This window comes from Pseudorasbora parva, chromosome 12, assembly GCF_024679245.1.
Source record: "Pseudorasbora parva isolate DD20220531a chromosome 12, ASM2467924v1, whole genome shotgun sequence".
NCBI lineage: Eukaryota > Metazoa > Chordata > Actinopteri > Cypriniformes > Gobionidae > Pseudorasbora > Pseudorasbora parva.
The window spans coordinates 10,000,941-10,025,284 of NC_090183.1; the positions used below are offsets into that span (position 1 = coordinate 10,000,941).

General features: G+C 43.8%; 1 protein-coding gene across 5 annotated transcripts in view; it reads right to left on the bottom strand.

Moving 5' to 3' along the window:
* The window catches only part of plppr2b (phospholipid phosphatase related 2b), a 94,819-nt gene that overhangs the window by 38,506 nt on the left and 31,969 nt on the right, over positions 1-24,344 (bottom strand). For 3 of the 5 annotated variants that reach the window (XM_067459014.1, XM_067459016.1, XM_067459013.1), the window contains one exon: positions 12,961-13,149. In XM_067459014.1, the coding sequence (XP_067315115.1) occupies positions 12,961-13,149 (189 nt within the window). Of the gene's footprint in view, positions 1-12,960; positions 13,501-24,344 lie in introns of those variants that run through there. The other 2 variants (XM_067459017.1, XM_067459015.1) reach the window with 2 other exon arrangements.

Genomic DNA, 24,344 nt, shown 5'->3' on the forward strand with positions numbered 1-24,344 from the left:
TAGTTGGAGAATGAATAATCCTTCACTCAGAAAATATACTTATTTTTCTTCTTTTCACCAATCCTCTTCCCGAATTGATTTTTTTCTCAACAGTAATTCTCTAACACAGCATATAACAGAAACTTCAATTCATCCAATCATAATCAGTGACCACGCCCCCATTTCAATCACGTTAAATACTCAAGTCTTCATTAAACCTCCCAACAGATGGCGCTTCAATACCTCACTACTTCGCGACTCTGATTTTGACAGTTTTATTAAGAAAGAATTGGCTTTCTTTTTAGAAATTAATGACTCTCCAGGGATTTCACCATCATTATTATGGGAAACAGGTAAAGCAGTACTTACAGGAAAAATAATATCATATTCATCATACAGGAAAAAACAGCAACAAAAAATGGAAAATAACTTAGAGCAGAGAATTAAACACCTCACAGATACCTATACCACCAACCCCAGTGAACAAATACAAAGAGAATTAAACAACCTTACAGCTGAACTCAATGGCATCATAAACCAAAAAACGCAGTTCATTATCCAACAACTCAAATACAAACAATACCAATATTGTAACAGGATGGGTAAATATCTAGCAAATCAACTAAAGTGTAAACAAGAAAAGGCAATCATTCCATCAATATTAAATGAAGCAGGCAGAATAACTCAGAACCCACAAGAAATTAATAATGTATTTCGAACATTTTATGAAAAATTATACTCTTCAAATCATAATACAGATGTCACAGAAATAGATTATTTTCTAAACAAACTAAAACTACCAACAATATCAAAAGAACAGGCAAATGCACTAGATGCACCACTCACTCATGACGAACTCCATAAAGCACTAGATAAAATGCCAAATAACAAATCACCTGGACCTGATGGACTTCCACCCGAATTCTATAAACACTTCTGGCCATTATTATCTCCCTTATTCCTCAAATTAATCACAGAAATCCAAACTACATCCACAATACCCACACATATGAATACAGCAGTTATGACACTTTTGCTAAAACCAAACAAGGACCCCATGTACCCTTCCAGTTACCGCCCTCTCTCATTAATAAACACAGATTTAAAAATCATTACCAAAACGTTAGCTACCAGAATAGAAACAGTTATCCCAATGTTAATTCACCATGATCAAACAGGTTTTATTAAACACAGGAATGCTTCAGATAATATACGTAGACTATTCAACTTAATTACCCTCGCTCAACAAAAACAATCCAAGACTATAATTGTATCACTTGATGCAGAAAAAGCATTTGACAAAGTTAACTGGACATTTCTTTTCAGCATTTTACATAGATTTGGCTTTGGAGAGTCATTCATCAACTGGATAAAAATACTATATACTTCACCCAAGGCCACAATAATCACAAATAGGATCACATCACAAAATTTCACACTTCACAGAGGGACCAGACAAGGATGCCCACTCTCTCCTTCTTTATTCGCCATATTTATAGAACCACTTGCAGCAGCAATACGACAAAACAATAATATTAAAGGGATACAAGACATCAACACACAGCATAAGATTTGTCTCTATGCAGATGATTTATTGCTATGTCTGCAAAACCCCTACAAGTCACTAGAAGAAACCTTTAAAATTATTAATACTTTTTCCACAATTTCTGATTACACAATAAACTGGAATAAATCAACAATACTACCCCTTTCTGAGGATGCCTGGGATTCTACAGCTCATAATCCACCTCTTCCACTCCACACCGGAAATATTAAATACTTGGGCATCAACATCTCCCCCAGACTGTCAGAATTGTTTAATCTCAACTATACCCCACTTTTAAGAAAGATTGGAGAAGATTTAAAACGCTGGACTAACCTACCACTATCACTTATCAGCCGGATTGCTACAGTTAAAATGAAAACTTTACCACAAGTCAACTATCTCTTCTCAATGCTTCCAACAACACCCACTGACAAATGGTTCAAATCACTCAATTCATTAACCTCTCACTTCTATTGGAAGAACAAAACACCCAAAATATCTCTGGAAAAACTACAAAGGACAAAGTCACAAGGTGGCCTAGAAGCTCCAAATTTTCAATATTACTTTTTAGCAAACCAGCTACAATATTTATATAAATGGATCAACAGAAACAATCACAATAATTTATGGATTGAATTGGAACAAAGTCAATGTAAAAATACTTCTATTTCAGACCTCGCTTTCCTACCAAAATCAATCACAAAAATGCACTATTTCAACAATATTACAATTGCATCAACTCTGACAGCCTGGTGGAAAGTAAACAAAATGAATCATTCACTACTAACACCATGTAGACACACCCCCATCTGGTCCAACCCTGATTTCCAACTATGCAATAAAACTATCTATTTTCCATCATGGCAACAAAAAGGAATTACTCACCTTCATCACTTGTTTGAAAATAACCAATTTGCATCATTTAAAATACTAACCCAGAGGTACGGTCTTGGGGGAGAGCAGTTTCTCCAATATCAACAAATAAAATCTATAGTTAAATCCAAAATAAACATAATCAATAACCCACTCCATCCCTCTCAGTTAATGGAAGACATAATGAAAATCCCTAACTCCAAAAAATTAACTTCCAAATTACATAAACTTATATCAAATAATGATGCAACACTTATAATACCCATGACCAAATGGGAACAAGATTTAGCCATTTCCCTCAACACGGACCTCTGGAAGGAAATCTGTAACAATACATTTTCAATGACCCACAACACAAACCTCCAACTCATACAGTTTAAGGTTATTCACAGAACTCACATCACCGAAAGAAAGAAGTTTAAAATGGGCTTGAGGGACACAGATATTTGTTCACAGTGCACATTGGGAAGCACAGATGACTATTTTCATGCCACATGGACCTGCCAACCAGTTCACTCATTTTGGATATTAGTAACTACAAAACTCTCCAATATCATGGGCTGCAGAATCCCTCCATCTCCATCACTCTGTTTACTCAATCACAGCTTAGAAATCAATAATCTCCCAGTCAAATATAAAAAACCACTCCTCATTTCACTAACTATCGCCAAGAAAGTAATTCTGCTAAATTGGAAATCAAAAAATTGTATACATATCAATTACTGGACCAACCTTCTTACAGAATATATCACATTAGAAAAAATAACCTACGCTAGCAAAAATATTATATCTACATTTATTGATACTTGGAAACCATTCCTAACTCATCTTCACATAAATCACTTGGAAACTGACCCACGCACTCTCCCAACCACATGTTCACAAACTTATAATAAATAATCTATTATTGTATTACTATTGAATATGCTATTATTATTTGAATATTATTATTGAGTATCATTGAATGAATACATTATTCTACAATTATTTATTGATAAGATCTATATATGTAAAATCTATATATTACTATTCCACTTTTGTTTGTGATGATGGTAGTAGGGATGGTGGTATTGGTATTGACGTTATACATTTATCTGTCATATCTCCTTTGCTTAGTCTAAATAAATAACATTTCAGAAAACATATATAAATATTTACTATTTGTAAACCCTTTGTAAAATGGTCTGGGTAAGGCCTGTCCTAGATACTGTCAGTGGGTACAGCTAGCACATCCTGTAGGCATGGTCATCACAGACTTGGCGATTGGGTTGGCTGGCCCCTCCCTCTTAGTGTCTTTGCCCCAATCCCTCCTCTCATGTAAAATTACATTTGATTGCTATCTGGGTTGGATATGGTGGCTCTAGCTGGGGAGCTAACTAGTGCACACTGCGTTCCAAAGCCACAGATAATAATAATCATAATAATAATTTAAAAATAATAATAATAAAAAGCTGCTGAGGGTTACCCAAACATATCTTCTGTTCTGACAGGTCACAACCAGACTAAGAGAGCTTGGCTTGGCGGTGCCTGTTGTGGTGCCCCAGCATACTTGGTGGAGGAAAACACAGCAATACATGAGAGGGTTAACTGCTGGGTTTGGGAGTCACTGACGAGGAGGAAAGGGGCTGGGGGATGAGGAATGGAGAGAAGGGACCATGTCTATCTTAGGGATGTCTGTTGGTTGTGCTCACTGGCAATTATGGAGTCGTTCCCAGATCTATAAAATAAAATTAAATAGTGTATATCTACAATAACGTTACTGGCTATTCTGTTATTATTCTTATCATTATTCTTCTTCTTATTATTATTAATAATATCACTGTTATTATATATTACTAGTACTAGAATACTACTATACTTATACTTGTCATCACTACCTCTATCACAACAACTACAACAACTAATACAACAACTATTATTATTATTTCTAATACTATTATCGTTATTATAATTCACAGATGATACAGCTACTATTACGATTGTTAACATGAATACTATTGCTATTACTACCACCTCTGCTACTATTATTTTTGTTGTTATATTTATTATTATGATGACTACTGCTACTAAAACTCTATAGCCCCGTTTCCACCACAGGAACTTTACCCAGGAACTAGGAACTTTGGGTGGTACTTCGTGTGTTTAGACCGCAGGAACCAGGGTAAAATTGAAGTTCCGGGTAAATATTTCCCCCTCCAAACGGCCCTGCTCGCGAGGTAGTACTTTTTCAAAGTTCAGGAACTTTCGAGGGCGGGACTTGGGCGCTGAACATGCTGATTGGTTGAGCTCACGCAGTTCAACCGGCATTTTTAAAAGTCTTTTGCGAGGTTCGTTCTGCGTTCAGTAAATATCAGTCTTTGCTCTCTGTCTGGTGGCGCGCGGTCGTCTCAGCCATCTCACGTGCAATGTCCGTAATAGCTGATAATAATATACATTGTCATTTTAAATCTAGCTTTACAAGCTTTCTGAATATGCTGCAGCTGCATGCTGCTGAATCTGCATATTAGTGCTCTTTTCTGTCGTTGTTAATTACCTCTTTAGTAAACCTATACATAACCAGCAAAAGCAGCACAGCTTGAATCTCTTCCATACTCGTTATTAATTTTTTTTCACCATGTAAACGACCTGACCGATTACTTTTAAGTGTGTGTCCTTACATGACGTGACGGCGCGCGCCGCGCTCATGTTGACAAGAGAGGAAAGTACATTTTTCTGAGGGGTAAACTTTTTATTTCATAAGTTATGAATATAATGTTGGAGTAATGACACAGCGTATATTGCCCCAGGCAGTTTTTACTTTAACTGCGCCTGACAGAAGATTTTTTTTTTCTGAGATGATTATTACACTTTACAACAAATAGCTATAAATAATACTGTATTAGTAGGGCTGGGAATCGATTCCAAAAAGAATCGATTCCTCGATTCCAAGGCGTTGGGAATCGAGAGTCGATTCCAACGTTTGGAATCGATTCCATCGCGGGGAATCGACTCCTCTTTATTTACTTGTCTCTAATGATTGGAAGTCTATTTATTTTTTGCAAAAGGTTCTTTTGAACAGTTAGTTTCAAATTACGCAATTCAGCTGTTTTTTTGCGTCATTGTGTGATGACGTCACTAGAACGTAATTCTAACGACTTATTTTTATGGTATGAAACGTTCAAATCAAGCCGTATGTGAACGCATATCGCTGATTATTACTATAGCTTTCATTCACTTAGTTTAATAGTGTTTATTGTCATTGTTTCCTTCTGTGATCCTGCATCGTGGACAAGTTTGCTACATTTTGCACACATAAACTCCATAATTTTAAATTGTGAAATGGTTCTGTTGTCCACAACGGTAGGTTTTGAGCGCTGCTTACAGATGCAGATGTGAGGGTCTTATTTCAATTTTCTATTTTCTTTTATTTTCATTAATCCATTGATAACTGAAAGAAAATGCGCCTAGAGTACTTGATGACCGAGTCTATGTTGCTATAGTAATGAACGCAACTTGCTTGCGCATCTGATTGACAAATAAACTGCGCACTCTTATATTATTGATTTTGTTAATATTGTGGTTATTTTACCTCGTACATTCTGTGCAAGCACTTATTTGAATATAGTCATTTAACTTAACTGTGCACATGCATTTTAGACATGTCATGTAGTTTTAAACATGCAATAAATGCACATCCATGAATAATGTGCTATCCTTTTGATTTATTAGGCTAAATCACATTTACTTCTGGGCTAAATGGGCCATTTCAGGAGAATCCATCATTTAAAATTCATCAGAGTTATGGAAATGTATCATCATTTTACAAATAAAGTTTCGGAGAAGGATACTTTCTACATCCTTGTATCCTGCGGTCACTCCGGAACTATGTTCACCATCGATTTTGTTAAAAAAAGAAGAATCGAAAAGGAATCGAAAACATCAGTGCGGAATCGATTCTTGGAATCGACTCCGTCGATTCCGGAAACAGGAATTGGAATCGGAATCGATTCCAAAAATTTCGGAATCGACCAGCCCTATGTATTAGTCCTAGTGGCCGTTAAGAGTTGCTATGGCTACAGTCAACACACTCCAGCTGCTGGAGAAAACAGCGTTGACATTTTTGGTGCGGCAGAAAAACTGCATGTGACAAAATGATTGCGATTGAAAGTCATCACATGTAAACACCAGATCGGTTTAGATAACGTCTCATGTAAACAGTTCACTAAATCTTTCAATCGGTAACGTTACACACACAAATGATTACATGTCCTTCACTGATTTGGAGGAGCAGTCGCGCGCAGTCCTACATCACCGGACTAATTTGCCTAATCTTCTCGGAACTTTATCGCGGTCGAAACGCAGACAGCTGCAGGTCTGGGGGGGAGAAAAGTTCCTGTAAAAAAGTTCCTGGTACAAATTGTTCCGGGTAATTTTGGTGGAAACGGGGCTTATTATTACTATTTTCTCCCCCCCCTTTTTTTTTTTTTTTTTTTTTTTTTTTTTTTTTTTTTTTTTTTCCTCCTCTCTTTCTCCTCTTCTGTAAGTGTATGTATATCATTGATCCCCTACCTTGTAAAAGTTATTATTTTGTAAATTTGCAATTTTGCTCAATAAAAAAAAATAAAAAAATAATAAAAATAAAAAAATAAAAAAAAAAATAAAAAAAAAAATAATTTTATGAAGTGAGGAGAATAGTTTTTGTGCGCAAAAAAACCCGACTAAATAACGACATATAGTGATGGGCCGATTTCAAAACCGCTTTGTAAAGCCTCGGAGCTTAATGAATCAGCGCCAGCGTTTGGGATCGCCAAAGTCACGCGATCTGAATCATGAATCTTTACGCTGATTCGAAATGCTCCGAGATTTACAAAGCGGTGTTTTGAAATCGGATTTTGGAATAAAATCTGCACTTGGGTTTTGCACACTTGCCTCGTTACACGGTGCAGTCCCATTAGCAAACTTTTCTAGGGAAAAAGTTAATTTTTTTATTGTCAAGTGTACAATGCCTCAAGAACCGCTCACACAGACTTCACCTTCAAACCAAGCCACCTTCTGGTAAACATGGCAAATTTGTATGACCAACTTGAAACCAATGTGGAATCTTTGACCTTAACATGAAATTCCACATCACTAGGATTCCAATTTAAATCTTGGATTGATCCCTTTTTTGCTTTGCTAGACAAAAAGCCTAAACCAGTTCAGAACATTATAAAATTGTCTCAACTATAGTTTTAGAATAAGAAAACCTGGTTGTGCTGTTTTTGTTCCAGGTAAGCCAGCCTGACTGGTGTGACCGTGGAAAATGACAAACCACAACCAGCATGAAAATGCCCAAAACAAACCAATAACTAGGCCTGTTACGATAACAAATTTTGCTGGACGATAAATTGGCCAAGATATTATTGCGATAAACGATAATATTGTTGTTCTGAGACCATTTTCATCTAAAATAATGATAATGGCATAATAATGCAGGTACACCTTTTCAAAGATCAATAAACTTTTACTTCTTATGACTATTGAACACTGATTTTAAACAATTTTAAAAAGATAATACCCACAATAAATCAACAACCCCCAAAAATAAAAGCAATGGACTCTCAGTCTGTTAACAAAAAATGCATATATACAAAAATAAATAAATAAATAAACAAAACAAAAATACTGCAACAGATGATTGTGTTTTAGGTGCATTAAGGGTGGCACAGTTCACAAAACCCACGGTTCGGTTCATATCACGGTTTTAGGGTCAAGGTTTTCGGTTCTGTACAGTTATTGTAGTTTTTTTTCTTTTAATTGTTAACACTCAAAAAAATTTACTTCAGCATATGATATATAGCTTAATTATCCACAATTTAGGATACAGTATTAAACTTTTTTTATATCATGTAATCATGCACAAGCTGAACTTGACATGCCATCAAAAGCATTGATGACATGCTTTTCATTTATTTGGCAAAAAAAGGAGAATGTGTAGGCCTATTGCTATCTCTACAGCACTCATGTGCACACTGAAATATTACCTTGCATTTATCAAACTGCCAACTTAAATCAGCACTAGGTAACTTTTCAACCTTCATAATATATTTTTTAAGACTCTTGTGATGATAAATCGACTTACAATAGGTTGAATGACACGTCTGCCATAGCCTGATGGGGTCTGTATCATTTTTAATTGTACTTTTAAACTTCGGGTAGTAACCCGAGAAAAAAAAGAACTACAAAATTCGACTGCTTTACGGCATATACGTCACTTCCACCAACACCCACACTTCCTTCAATTCGGACGTGCGAGCCCAACTTTGTTCGTCGGATAATATAGTTATGTCCGAAGCAGCACACACAAATAAGAAAGAAAAGGTTTTGTTGGAGGAAAGCAATAAGAGGAAATGAAAAAGTGATGGGATTAAAGGCAGGACGAGGATCAACATGTGACCAGCGTTTGCTTGTCGGCGTGAGCTGAAGGAGGCGTGCCCGACCGATGCTGTCCTGCTTGTTATGGTGATTACCCACCACTCACACATTGAACTGAAGTATCATATAGATTCTGTAAAACGGTAACCAATAGACTACTATAATGACACTGGCTTGTAAACGTGAGCATCGTGATTATTTGGCGTTTGAAAAAAATAAAACCCATGAAATTATATTCATATGACATGCTGAAACATATGCCACTGACTGTAACGTTACCTGGGATGAAGAAGACATTTCACACGCGCCGCCAGAAGATCTCGAACTCCTCCTGCAGTGTTCAGGTTAACTGTTAGTGCTGCACCGACCCGAGGCGCCACTTTTATGAAGTTATTTGGCCCGCACCGCACCACTGTATATATTTTTACAACCCGCCACGCACCCGCAACCATTAAATAGACATACGGGGTCCGCGGGTTATGAGACGACCCACGCATCCCTAGTTCAGGGCTATCAGGGTTGTCATGTCAACAAATGCACGCGCGATGGCATCCCCTGTTGTAGGATGACAGCTCTTACGACAGTAGTTGAGGACATTATTTTTTCCAAACTGTAGGGGGACCCCGAGAGCAAAAGTAGCCAAGTGCGGCTTTAAAGGCACACTGAAATCATAATGAAGTTTTCTATCTTTTAGTATGACTGTGTTAGCCTTAAAGTTATGAATAAGCTGGAAATTTTTATATCTCCTAAAAATTGCATTTAGGAGATATAAGCATTCAAAATTTACAGTCTCTCACTTCCGCTAAAACAAATCTCAGATTTTGATGACATAATCGCAGACTTCGCCTTCTTATCAAATCTTCTATCCAATCAAATGCTCTCTAGAATCTAAAGCCCGCCCCCTACACTGCTGAAGCTGCGGCTGAAATCGGTCAGTTGTTAACACACATTTACTAATTTCTCCATGGTGAAAGGCACATAGCACACTATATATATGTGATAGGAAACGATTCAGTGTAAATATGCTTTCATTTGAGGCGAATGAAGTCTGTTTTCATGTTAGTTTCACGCACCGCAGCAGCTCGCACACATCAACGGCTCTGGTCTAAAGTTAGACTAAAGACACGAGAGCGCAGCACGGATTATATGCGCAAGTCGGCGCAGACAACAAACATATCGACCCGTTTTAATTCTGCTTAATGCTGCGTTTCAAAGCAATATGGAGAAGGTTATGAAGCTAAACAGTGTTAGAGGAAACTGTCTTTACCAAGCAGAAAGGTCCGCTCTAGTCAAACTGTATATTTGACTGTACAGGTCCTTCTCAAAAAAATTAATATATTGTGATAAAGGTCATTATTTTCCATAATGTAATGATACAAATTAAACTTTCATATATTTTAGATTCATTGCACACCAACTGAAATATTTCAGGTCTTTTATTGTTTTAATACTGATGATTTTGGCATACAGCTCATGAAAACCCAAAATTCCCATCTCAAAAAATTAGCATATCATGAAAAGGTTCTCTAGACAAGCTATTAACCTAATCATCTGAATCAACTAATTAACTCTAAACACCTGCAAAAGATTCCTGAGGCTTTTAAAAACTCCCAGCCTGGTTCATTACTCAAAACCGCAATCATGGGTAAGACTGCCGACCTGACTGCTGTCCAGAAGGCCATCATTGACACCCTCAAGCGAGAGGGTAAGACACAGAAAGAAAGTTCTGAACAAATAGGCTGTTCCCAGAGTGCTGTATCAAGGCACCTCAGTGGGAAGTCTGTGGGAAGGAAAAAGTGTAGCAAAAAACGCTGCACAACGAGAAGAGGTGACCGGACCCTGAGGAAGATTGTGGAGAAGGACCGATTCTAGACCTTGGGGGACCTGCGGAAGCAGTGGACTGAGTCTGGAGTAGAAGCATACAGAGCTACCGTGCGCAGGCGTGTGCAGGAAATGGGCTACAGGTGCCGCATTCCCCAGGTCAAGCCACTTTTGAACCAGAAACAGTGGCAGAAGCGCCTGACCTGGGCTACAGAGAAGCAGCACTGGACTGTTGCTCATATTTTGCATGTCATTCGGTAATCAAGGTGCCAGAGTCTGGAGGAAGACTGGGGAGAAGGAAATGGCAAAATGCCTGAAGTCCAGTGTCAAGTACCCACAGTCAGTGATGGTCTGGGGTGCCATGTCAGCTGCTGGTGTTGGTCCACTGTGTTTTATCAAGGGCAGGGTCAATGCAGCTAGCTATCAGGAGATTTTGGAGCACTTCATGCTTCCATCTGCTGAAAAGCTTTATGGAGATGAAGATTTCGTTTTTTTAGCACAACCTGGCACCTGCTCACAGTGCCAGAACCACTGGTAAATGGTTTACTGACCATGGTATTACTGTGCTCAATTGGCCTGCCAACTCTCCTGACCTGAACCCCATAGAGAATCTGTGGGATATTGTGAAGAGAAAGTTGAGAGACGCAAGACCCAACATTGGATGAGCTTAAGGCAGCTATCGAAGCATCCTGGGCCTCCCTAACACCTCAGCAGTGCCGCAGGCTGATCGCCTCCATGCCACGCCGCACTGAAGCAGTCATTTCTGCAAAAGGATTCCCGACCAAGTATTGAGTGCATAACTTAACATAATTATTTGAAGGTTGACTTTTTTTGTATTAAAAACACTTTTCTTTTATTGGTCGGATGAAATATGCAAATTTTTATGAGCTTTATGGCAAAATCATCACTATTAAAACAATAAAAGACCTGAAATATTTCAGTTGGTGTGCAATGAATCTAAAATATATGAAAGTTTAATTTTTATCATTACATTATGGAAAATAATGAACTTTATCACAATATGCTAATTTTTTTAGAAGGACCTGTATATATATACAAAACGCTTTTGGCTGTTTAAAAAAAGTGGAGCTGCTAAAAGCTGGAGCCGTTTCCGGGGGAAATTACGTCAATACATTTAATAATGCGGCGTGTTTCAAGGCACTTGAGTGGGCCTTTAAGTGCAACTCTTTGTTTATACTCGATGTGTCCGCACGAGCGCAAGGGTGCGCGCGGCAAAAATCACATCAATGCAAGACCACGTTTCTCACTTAAAGGCACACTTAAGTACCTTGAAATGTGCAGCATTATTCAATGTGTTGTCGTAATTTTCACTGAAACAGGAAGACAGGGTTGGACAGGTCGAGAAGCTCCTCCCCCTTTTTTAAAATAGTGAATAGCATTTTGTTTATATCACAGCTCGTTTCCTCCCAAACATATCCCTATCACTTTAAAATATAGCATGCTGATCCAATCCACTCTGACCAAAGCAGACTGCGTGCACACTGCGGTGATTTGCATAACAACGTGAAACTAAAATTTATTCACCCCAATGGAAAGCATATTTACACTGTCTGAATCATTCCCATATAGTGCACTAGGTGCCATTCACCATGTAGAAAATCATAATTGTGTGAACAAGTAACCAATTTCAGCCGCAGCTTCAGCGTCTATTTATAGTGTAGGAGGCGGGACATTTCAGATTCTAGAGGGCATTTGATTGGGTGGAAAATCTGATTAAAAGCTGAAGTGCAGAATGATGTCATCAACATCATTAACCCATATAGATTTTGAATACTTATATCTAAATGCAAATTTTGTCATTGTTTTAGGGCACACTAGCTTATAGATAACAGTAAGGCTAACATATTGATACTAAAAGCCAAAACAAGCTTACATTTGGATTTCATGGGGACTTTAAAGTGTTTACAAGTTGAAACAGTTATGATGATTTTAGTATTTTAAATTCTAAGGTGAATCATTTTACTTTAACCAACACAATAGTGATTATTCTGATTTATATCACAATTATTTCTCTTTTCTCTACAGATTTCAAATCAATTGCTTCTATGTGCATATATTTTATATATACTTACTATGGAAACGGTTTTCTCATTATGAGTTTATACTTCTCCTAGAAATTTATTTAGTAGCAATTTTCACCATTACATTATCCAGATTGTTAACAAATGGATAGTATAAGTTAGTGAAATATGCAATGCATAAAATCCCACTGACACACATTCACATTCAAACACACTCATTAACGATCCCACACGCGGACACACTGACGTACACACACATGTGGCACCTCAGAGAAGTGTGAGTTTATGAATGGCAGTAAAACTTACGGTGACAGTGGGGATGGCGGTGACCAGCGAATACACCAGCACCGGGGAAGCTTTGCTGTCATCTTCAGGTCCTGGATACGGCTTGGAGAAGGCTTTATCGAAGCAGAAGAATCCTTGAACGTGCACCGGGAATGTGTCTGTATACTCAAAGTAGTACGCCAGGAGAACCGTTCCTGCCATGATCACCAGCTGGAAATAGAACATGATTCCAGTTTAGAATAGAAAATCCGTTCTAATACGTGGATGCTGGGGTTCTGGAATAAAACACGGACTCTTCGGCTGAGTGAAGGAATAAAAAATAAAAAAGACAATTCTCCCCCGTGAGAGAAGTGACAGAAGGTTTTGTGGTGTGAATGAGTGAAGTCAGCATGAAAGGATACTGTGAGAATGGCTAGAATCCCTTCAGCTGTGCCTATCTATAGAAATAAAAAAGAGGCATGGAAGACACAAATAAAGAGAGGCATTTTACGGAAAAGAAAACAAGCGATGAGAATGATCAAGTGAGAGGAGAAAAATAGGGGAGGAGGAAAAGAGATGGCAATGTTGAGAGAGAGAGAGAGAGAGAGAGAGAGAGAGAGAGAGAGAGAGAGAGAGAGAGAGAGGAGGACTGGAGGGATTGAAGAGAGAGAGAGAGAGAGAGAGAGAGAGGGAGGGGGAGAGAGAGAGAGAGAGAGAGAGAGAGAGAGAGAGAGAGAGAGAGAGAGAGAGAGAGAGAGAGAGAGAGGGAAGGAGGAAGGGGGGCGTGTGCATCTGTGCTCACAGCGGGAGAGGAGATGGTACATTGCTACAAGTAATGCATGCAGCTCTTCAGATTTTTGGGCAGCAAAGATAAATAGCGTGACATTTATTAAAATGGCACCTTCAGTGAATAGAGTACAAAATAGGGTCTTTTTAAAATATATTTTTTCTTTTTAACAAAAGGTAATGATATGCTTAGGTTCAGAAGTTTCAGACTCTCAGAATCAAGCCTAAAATTAATATTATATTTACATGTTTTTTTCCTAACAATCAACATCAAAATAAAAAAATAAATAAAAAAATACTAAAGTTAGACTTTATTTTAAGGTGTTCATGTTACAGTGTGATATACATTTAAGAACTAATAATAATTAACTCAAATAATTAAATAATTGCATCAATTCACAGAATTTCAATTCGGACAACTGAAAAATTTAGATGTGATCAGTCACTAGAAAATTTTCAATGGGAGACATAATTGTATATATTTTTTTCAGTGTATAGTAATTACAATATAACTAACAACATGTCATATGTTTAACAAGGATACTGTAAAATAAAGCATTACCTAAAATATCATAGCAGAATTGGAAAACAAGGTTCCCTTTCAGTCGGTCACGTTCGACGTACGTCAGAACTGAACCGACGAATGGGATCTTACTTTAGAGACCAATCCTACTTCGAGCATCTAACAACGAGCCAATGAAATTTGGCATGCGATCACGCATTCCACGCTCCGCCCCGCAGCGCGGGTATAAATAGGAAGTGGAATGGTAGATCAGCGCTTTCTACTTCGGAGCCGAACAGTTTTCATTGCTGTTTCTACGAAGAGCTTTCTGACTACGAGTCAAAAACATTCCTGTGAAAGAGTTTGCCAGTGCGGGTGATACGGCGCGTCAGCGAGAGACCGTCCACTTCAGTGATAGAGTGTACAAAGAGCTGTTGGTTCGCTGAGCGTTTCCTTACACACACATTACAGTTGGTTCGCTGGGCGCTCACACATACATATCACTGAGAGCTCACGCAGGCTTGCACTATCGAACTGCGTGGAGCCGCGGTCATCTCCCTGAGTGCTTCAGCACTAAAAGAGCAACTTCCATTCACAAAAGAGCAACACGGTTTGACCCTGCGTCTTTTTCAAGATGTCATTCAAGCCGTGTGTTTCTGGATGCGGTCGATTTCTGTCTCCGCTTGACGGACACGTTCGTTGTCTCTCGTGTCTGGGCGCACAGCACGCTGAGGCTGCGTTCGTGGATGAGACATGTTCCCATTGCGGGAATATGTCCATTGCAGTGTTGCGGTCCCGTCTCCAGTACCTCAGATAAGGTGGAACACCATCGTCCATCCCCTGATCTAGTGGTCCTCCAGCTGCAAAGCAGAGGGCTACTACTTTGGCTGATGACCTTGGTGGGGACCTGAGGGTGTCGGTCAGGGTAAACCCGACGGGTCTCACGGCTCCTCGGGCCCCTCCCCCCTCCACTGTACCGGTGGAGCTTCCGGAAGGGCGCGCTGACCTCCCACGTGGAGCGCCAGTCGTCTCTTTTGGGGCTCCGGCGGAGGACCAGATGTCGGTTGCTGCATCGGGGGATTAGCTAATGGGTTCCGAGGATGAAGACTCGGCTGCGTTGCCCCCTTTGGGTGTGACAGCGTTGCCCGAGTCTGACCCGGAACTTACGGCTATGCTTGCCCGGGCCGCCGCAAGTGTCGGGCTTGAGTGGAACCCTCCACCACGTCCCGAACCTTCGCGGCTGGATGATTGGTTTCTCGGGACGGGTCGCGCTGGTTCTCAGCGTCCCGCCCCGGTGCCTTTCTTCCCGGAAGTGCATCAGGAGCTCACGAAGTCCTGGGTAGCGCCGTACAGCGCACGCCAGCGATCGACTGACTCCTCCATCCTCACCACTCTCGATGGTGGTGCAGCTAAGGGTTACGAGGGGATCCCTCCAGTCGAGCGGTCGGTTGCGATGCACCTGTGTCCTAAGACCGCTGCGGACTGAAGGCACGCCCCGCGTCTCCCCTCCCGGGCGTGTAAGTTCTCGTCCGGCTTGACGGGCAAGGCTTACTCAGCCTGCGGAGAAGCTGCATCAGCTTTGCACGCCATGGCGCTCCTGCAGGTCCACCAGGCCAAAGCGCTCATGGAACTGCACGAGGGTGGTTCCGACCAGGCAGTTATGCAGGAATTGCGAGCCGCGACGGACCTCGCCCTCCGGGCGACGAAAGTCACGGCCCGCTCCCTGGGTCGGGCGATGTCCACCTTGGTGGTCCAGGAACGCCACCTGTGGCTGAACCTGACAGACATGCGGGATTCGGACAAGGTTCGGTTTCTAAACGCCCCTGTCTGTCAGGCCGGCCTCTTCGGCGACGCCATCGAGGACTTTGCCCAGCAGTTCTCGGTGGCCAAGAAGCAGACGGAGGCCATCAAAAACATCCTGCCCCGGCGGCCCGCTGCTGCCTCCACCCAGCCGCCCGGGGCAGCCCCCCAGTCTGCTCGTCGCCGAGGGCGTCCTCCAGCGTCCGCCTCCGCCCCTGCCAAGCCCAAGCAGCAGCCTCCACCCGCGAAGCAGGGCGCCGGACGCAAGGGGGCCGCCCAACCCGTCCAAGGGCCCGCCAAACCTGCCGGCAAGCGTAAGGGGAAGCGGCCCTGAGACGGGCAGCCCAGGGAGAAGAGGAGCTGCTCTGAGGGAGATGATGTCCGCATCCCTCCCACCCCCCCGGAGGAGGACTGGGGGGGCAACACTGGTCACAACATCTCTGCCGCTGGCTCTCCGGAGTCCAGCGGTACCCACATTTTCACCAAAAGAGCAATTTCCTCTCTCTCTGGGCCCCAAGAGGGTCAGGTTGGCAGTGTGCGACGCCCACGGGCCTTGTCACTCCTTTCCTACCCTCCCGTCGCCAGGGGGCAGCTGTGTGGGCCTCGAGGACGCCCCCGGGCCTTCTCACCCACACACTGCCTCTCTTGTGAGCACTCAGTCAACACTCCGGGCCGCCCACGGGCCTTCCGGGTCGGGGCTGAGTGCTTCACTTCCCTGCCTCCGGGCAGTGGACAGCAGAGTGGGCTCCGAGGACGCCCCCGGGCCTTCTCACCCACTCTCTGTCCAAACCAGGAGTGCTCAGGCAACACTACGGGCCGCCTCCGGGCCTCCCGAGTCGGGCCAGAGTACTCCGCTTCGCTGCCCCACCCCGGGCACGTCTGTGGTGCCGTTGGTCCCGCTTGTACGGTCTCTGGGGGCCTGGCTAGGTCTCCCCAGGCCGTCTCGCTGGCTCATCCGTACCATCAGACTCGGCTACGCGATTCAGTTCGCACGCCGGCCACCCAAGTACAAGGGCATCCTCTTCACCTCCGTGCGAAGCAGCGATGCTCAAGTCTTGCGGTCAGAGATCGAGGTCCTACTGGCGAAGGACGCGATCGAGCCGGTTCCTCCAGCCGATATGAAGACGGGGTTTTACAGCCCCTACTTCATTGTGCCCAAGAAAGGGGGTGGGTTACGGCCAATCCTGGACCTGCGAGTTCTGAATCGGGCCCTGCACAAGCTCCCGTTCAGGATGTTGACGCAGAAACGCATTTTCCAATGCATCCGTCCCCAGGATTGGTTTGCAGCGATCGACCTGAAGGACGCGTACTTCCATGTGTCTATTCTCCCTCGACACAGACCGTTCCTACGCTTTGCGTTCGAGGGGAAAGCATATCAGTACAAGGTCCTGCCCTTCGGGCTGTCCCTGTCGCCCCGCGTCTTTACGAAGGTCGCGGAGGCAGCCATTGTTCCACTCAGAGAACGCGGCGTTCGGATTCTCAACTACCTCGACGATTGGCTGATCCTAGCCCAGTCGAAGGACCAGTTGTGCGAACACAGGGACCTGGTGCTCAGTCACCTCAGCCAGTTGGGCCTTCGGGTCAACCGAGAGAAGAGCAAACTCTGTCCCACACAGAGGATCTCTTATCTCGGTATGGAGCTGGACTCGGTCAACCGGACGGCGCGCCTCACCGAGGAGCGAGTCCAGTCGGTGTTGAACTGCTTGAATATGTTCAAGAGCAGGACAGCGGTCCCACTGAAATTCTTTCAGAGGCTCCTGGGGCATATGGCATCTGCAGCCGCGGTCACGCCGCTCGGATTGCTTCATATGAGACCGCTTCAACGCTGGCTCAATGGCCGAGTCCCGAGGTGGGCGTGGCAGAGCGGTCAGTACCGGGTCCCAGTGACTCCTTACTGCCGCCAAACCTTCAGCCCGTGGTCCAGCACTTCGTTTCTCCGGGCCGGGGTGCCCCTAGAACAAGTGTCCAGGCATGCTGTGCTATTCACGGATGCCTCCACAACAGGCTGGGGGGCCACGTACAACGGGCATGCAGTTGCTGGTCTGTGGACGGGGCCGCAATTGCATTGGCATATCAATTGCCTCGAGTTACTGGCAGTACATCTGGCACTCCGCCGCCTCAAGGGGCCGCTGCGTGGCAAGCATGTACTGGTCCGTACGGACAGCACCACGGCCGTTGCGTACATCAACCGTCAGGGTGGTCTACGCTCCCGTCGTCTGCTCCAACTCGCCCGCCACCTCCTCCTGTGGAGTCAGAAGCAGCTGAGGTCGCTTCGGGCCATTCATGTCCCTGGTGTGCTGAACCAGACAGCCGACGAGCTCTCTCGTCAGCCGACACCTCCGGGAGAGTGGCGACTCCACCCCCAGGCGGTCCAGCTGATATGGGACCAGTTCGGAGCCGCACAGGTCGACCTGTTTGCCTCTCCGGACTCGACCCATTGCCAGTGGTACTATTCCCTGACCGGGGGTACCCTCGGCACAGATGCACTGGCGCACAGCTGGCCCCGGGACCTACGCAAGTATGCGTTTCCCCCAGTGAGCCTTCTTGCACAGACTCTGTGCAAGGTCAGGGAGGACGAGGAGCAGGTCTTGTTAGTTGCGCCGTATTGGCCCAACCGGACCTGGTTCCCAGAACTCACACTCCTCGCGACAGCCCCTCCTTGGCCGATTCCCCTGAGGAAGGACCTTCTTTCTCAGGGACGGGGCACGCTATGGCACCCGCGTCCAGACCTCTGGAATCTTCATGTCTGGTCCCTGGACGGGACGCGGAGGTTCTAGATGGACTACCACAAGCTGTCGTAGATACCATCGCTTCAGCTAGAGCCCCCTCTACGAGGCGCCTCTATGCTCTGAAGTGGAACCTGTTCGTTGAGTGGTGCGCTTCCCGCCGGGAAGACCCCCGAAGGTGTTCGATCAGTGTCGTGCTTTCCTTCCTGCAAGATGGGTTGGAGAGAAGGCTGTCTCCCTCCACCCTCAAGGTATATGCTGCAGCAATAGCAGCGTACCATGATGTAGTAGAAGGTAAGTCCGTGGGGAAGCACGACCTAATCGTCAGGTTCCTCAGAGGTGCGAGGAGACTAAATCCTCCTCGTCCATCCTCGATACCCTCTTGGGACTTAGCTCTAGTGCTCCGAGCACTTCAGAGCCCTCCCTTCGAGCCCTTGGCGTCTTGTGAGTTGAAAATCTTGTCAATGAAGACAGTGCTCCTGACGGCATTGGCCTCGATCAAGAGGGTAGGGGACCTGCATGCACTTTCGGTCAACGAATCGTGCCTAGAGTTCGGGCCAGGTAACTCTCACGTCGTCCTGAGACCCCGGCCCGGATATGTGCCCAAGGTTCCTACCACTCCCTTCCGGGATCAGGTGGTGAACCTGCAAGCGCTGCCTTCGGAGGAGGCAGACCCAGCCCTGGCTTTGCTGTGTCCGGTCCGCGCTCTTCGCGCTTACGTTGACCGGACCCAAAGCCTTCGGACCTCAGAGCAACTCTTCGTCTGTTACGGAGGCCAGCAGAAGGGAAAGGCTGTCTCCAAGCAGAGGTTAGCCCACTGGATAGTGGATGCTATAGTCTTGGCCTACCAGTCCCAAGACGTGCCTTGCCCGTTCGGTGTAAGAGCTCACTCCACTCGGAGTGTTGCTTCTTCCTGGGCGCTGGCGCAAGGCGCCTCGCTGACAGACATATGTAGAGCTGCGGGCTGGGCGACACCTAACACGTTTGCTAGATTCTATAGCTTACGTGTAGAGCCGGTATCTTCCCGCATCCTCGCCCCCAGTGGCCAGGAGCGCTAAGTGCCCGTTCTAAGTGTCGGCTTGCGAAACGCCACTCCCGCCCTCTGGGCCGGATACGTGCGTCTATTGTCTCCAGTTGTGTTCCCCGGGAAACCGGCTAACCCTGTCGAGCTCCTCCGTCACCCCTCCGGTGCCAGACGTTGCGGACCGTCTGACGCCAGGCCTGCACCCGTATGCTTGTGAAACGTGGCTGTAGGCTGGGTTCCATATGTAGCGGTTCCCTCACGGCAACCCCATATGTGTATTCTTCCACGGTATCAGCTACCCTTCGGGCTAGCCCCGTGTCTTTCCCTCGACAGAGCCCGCTCTGTCGTCTCTGGGCGTGTTCTTTCCCCCCTTCAGTCAGGCTGGAACCACCCCAGAGACTGCCATATGTTGCACTACCCTGCCAGGTTAGTCCTTATGTGTATTCTGCCACCTCTCCTTCCCTGAAGGACGTGGCCCCGCAGCGTACCCTCTCTCAAGCACGAGGTAGGCACGCTTTCCCAGCGTTATCCAATAGTCATTCTGAGTGGGTCTTGCAGAAACAGCAGTGACTGTACTCCCTGCTTGGAGCCCTGACTTCCGTACCATACTAGACGGTGCAGTGCGCTCAAGCAGGACGCTGGAAGGGCCAGCATCCTGGCGTTTTCCATAGGGATCCCATTCGTCGGTTCAGTTCTGACGTACGTCGAACGTGACCGACTGAAAGGGAACGTCTCGGTTACGTATGTAACCCTCGTTCCCTGAAGGAGGGAACGGAGACGTACGTCCCGTCGCCAGATGCTGTGCTTCCGCTGGGAGTCCGGTCACCTTTCGGCTCCTCAGTAGGAAAAGCGCTGATCTACCATTCCACTTCCTATTTATACCCGCGCTGCGGGGCGGAGCGTGGAATGCGTGATCGCATGCCAAATTTCATTGGCTCGTTGTTAGATGCTCGAAGTAGGATTGGTCTCTAAAGTAAGATCCCATTCGTCGGTTCAGTTCTGACGTACGTCTCCGTTCCCTCCTTCAGGGAACGAGGGTTACATACGTAACCGAGACGTTCCATATTAAGCCTAAACTGTCGGAGTTTGCTAGTTTGGGACCAGCTGTTGGTTTACATTTGACAAACTCATATTTCCCATAGATTCAATTATATCCCATAGAATATATATATATATATACAGGTCCTTCTCAAAAAATTAGCATATTGTGATAAAGTTCATTATTTTCCATAATGTAATGATCAAATTAAACTTTCATATATTTTAGATTCATTGCAAACCAACTGAAATATTTCAGGTCTTTTATTGTTTTAATACTGAGGATTTTGGCATACAGCTCATGAAAACCCCAAATTTGAATCTCAAAAAATTTGCATATTTCTTCCAACCAATAAAAGAAAAGTGTTTTTAATACAAAAAAAGTCAACCTTCAAATAATTATGTTCAGTAATGCACTCAATACTTGGTCGGGAATCCTTTTGCAGAAATGACTGCTTCAGTGCGGCGTGGCATGGAGGCGATCAGCCTGTGGCACTGCTGAGGTGTTATGGAGGCCCAGGATGCTTCGATAGCTGCCTTAAGCTCATCCAGTGTTGGGTCTTGCGTCTCTCAACTTTCTCTTCACAATATCCCACAGATTCTCTATGGGGTTCAGGTCAGGAGAGTTGGCAGGCCAATTGAGCACAGTAATACCATGAGCCCCGTTTCCAGCACAGGAACTTTACCCAGGAACCAGGAACTTTGGGGTGGTACTCGGTGTGTTTAGACCGCAGGAACCAGGGTCTAAATGAAGTTCCGGGTAAATATTTCCCCCTCCAAATAGCCCTGCTCGCGAGGTAGTACTTTTTCAAAGTTCAGGAACTTTTGAGGGCGGGACTTGGGCGCTGAACATGCTGATTGGTTTAGCATTTTATTTCAACCGGCATTTTTAAAAGTCTTTTGCGAGGTTCGGTCTACGTTCAGTAAATATCAGTCTTGCTTTCTGTCTGATGGCGCGCGTTCGTCTCAGCCATCTCACGTGCAATGTCCGTAATAGCTGATAATAATATACATTGTCATTTTAAATCTAGCTTTACAAGCCTTCTGAATATGCTGCATGCTGCTGAATCTGCATATTAGTGCTCTTTTCTGTCGTTGTTAATTACCTCTTTAGTAAACCTATACATAACCAGCAAAAGCAGCACAGCTTGAATCTCTTCCATACTCGTTATTCATTTTTTTACAGTCTATATTTTTCACCATGTAAACAACCTGACCGATTACTTATAAGTGTGCGTCCTTACATGACGTGACAGCGCGCGCGGCGCTCATGTTGACAAGAGAGGAAAGTTTATTTTTCTGAGGGGTAAACTTTTTATTTCATAAGTTATGAAGATAATGTTGGAATAATGACACAGCGTATATTGCCCCAGGCAGTTTTTACTTTAACTGCGCCTGACAAAAGTTTTTTTTTTCTGAGATGATTATTACACTTTACATACACTTTGCAACTAAATAGCTTATATAATACTGTATTAGTCCTGGTGGCCGTTAAGAGTTGCTATGGCTACAGTTAACACATTCCAGCTGCTGGAGAAAACAGAGTTGACATTTTTGATGCGGCAGACAAACTGCATGTGACAAAATGATTGCGATTGAAAGTCATCACATGTAAACACCAGATTGGTTTAGATAACGTCTCATGTAAACAGTCCACTAAATCTTTCAGTCGGTACACACAAAAAGGATTACTGTCCGTCACTAATTTGGAGGAGCAGTCGCGCGCAGTCCTACATCACCGAATTAATTTGCCTAATCTTCACAGAACTTTATCGCGGTGGAAACGCAGGCAGTTGCAGGTCTGGGGGGGGAGAAATGTTCCCGTAAAAATGTTCCTGGTACAAATTGTTCCGGGTAATTTTGGTGGAAACGGGGCTATGGTCAGTAAACCATTTACCAGTGGTTTTGGCACTGTGAGCAGGTGCCAGGTCGTGCTGAAAAACGAATCTTCATCTCCGTAAAGCTTTTCAGCAGATGGAAGCATGAAGTGCTCCAAAATCTCCTGATAGCTAGCTGCATTGACCCTGCCCTTGAAAGAACACAGTGGACCAACACCAGCAGCTGACATGGCACCCCAGACCATCACTGACTGTGGGTACTTGACACTGGACTTCAGGCATTTCCTTCTCCCCAGTCTTCCTCCAGACTCTGGCACCTTGATTACCGAATGACATGCAAAATTTGAGCAACAGTCCAGTGCTGCTTCTCTGTAGCCAAAGTGGCTTGACCTGGGGAATGCAGCACCTGTAGCCCATTTCCAGCACACGCCTGCGCACGGTGGCTCTGGATGTTTCTACTCCAGACTCAGTCCACTGCTTCCGCAGGTCCCCCAAGGTCTGGAATCGGTCCTTCTCCACAATCTTCCTCAGGGTCCAGTCACCTCTTCTCGTTGTGCAGCGTTTTTTGCCACACTTTTTCCTTCCCACAGACTTCCCACTGAGGTGCCTTGATACAGCACTCTGGGAACAGCCTATTCTTTCAGAAATTTCTTTCTGTGTCTTACCCTCTCGCTTGAGGGTGTCAATGATGGCCTTCTGGACAGCAGTCAGGTCGGCAGTCTTACCCATGATTGCGGTTTTGAGTAATGAACCAGGCTGGGAGTATTTATAAAAAAATTAAAACAAAAAACAAAAAAACAATATTTAATATATAATATATATATATATATATTTTTTTTTTTTTTTTTTTTTTTTTTAAATACTCCCAGCCTGGTTCATTACTCAAAACCGCAATCATGGGTAAGACTTCTGTCCAGAAGGCCATCATTGACACCCTCAAGCGAGAGGGTAAGACACAGAATGAAATTTCTTAAAAATTTAAAAAAAATTATCATCTATGTGAAATATAAGTTTGTCAAATGTAAACCAACAGCTGAACCTTGTTTTCCCATTCTGCTAGGATATTTTAGGTAACCCTTTATTTTACAGTCTCCTACAGTATTGGATTCAGCTGTCACCTATGTTATTGTAAAAAAAGGGCTATACTATAATAACTTAGGTGACAGCTGAATCCAATCTAATAGTTCTTACAACAACAAAAAACATGGTGTTTTGTGGCTTTAATGTTTAAAAAAAGACAATTGTATTGGATGAAATTTGAATGCATGTTTGTGTGCAACATGTGTGAAATCAGCAATGACATACTGGATCCATAACCATAATGTCCTATGAAATATTAACAGCTTATAGTTCAGCGCAGCCTTACTGTTGCAGCTAATGTTCAGCTTTTTTAACAAAACATTTCTGTCATTCCTATGTCATTCTTTTTGTTATGGTTGTAATATTGCTCACCTTATCAGTCAACATTCTTCTTGGCTTCTGAAATTATTTAGTTTTTCAACATATGCACATCATGGAATTACAATGGTATTCACTCACTTTAGTGTAAGGGCTACAAACATACAAAAATACACAAAACTACATATACAGTAGTTTCTTTAACACTATTTGCTGTGTAATGGATTTTTTTTTTAAATAAAATAAAATGTATTTAATCGGCCAATCTGGATGTCTCCATTCATCAACATTAAACATGTGGTGAATTAAAATAT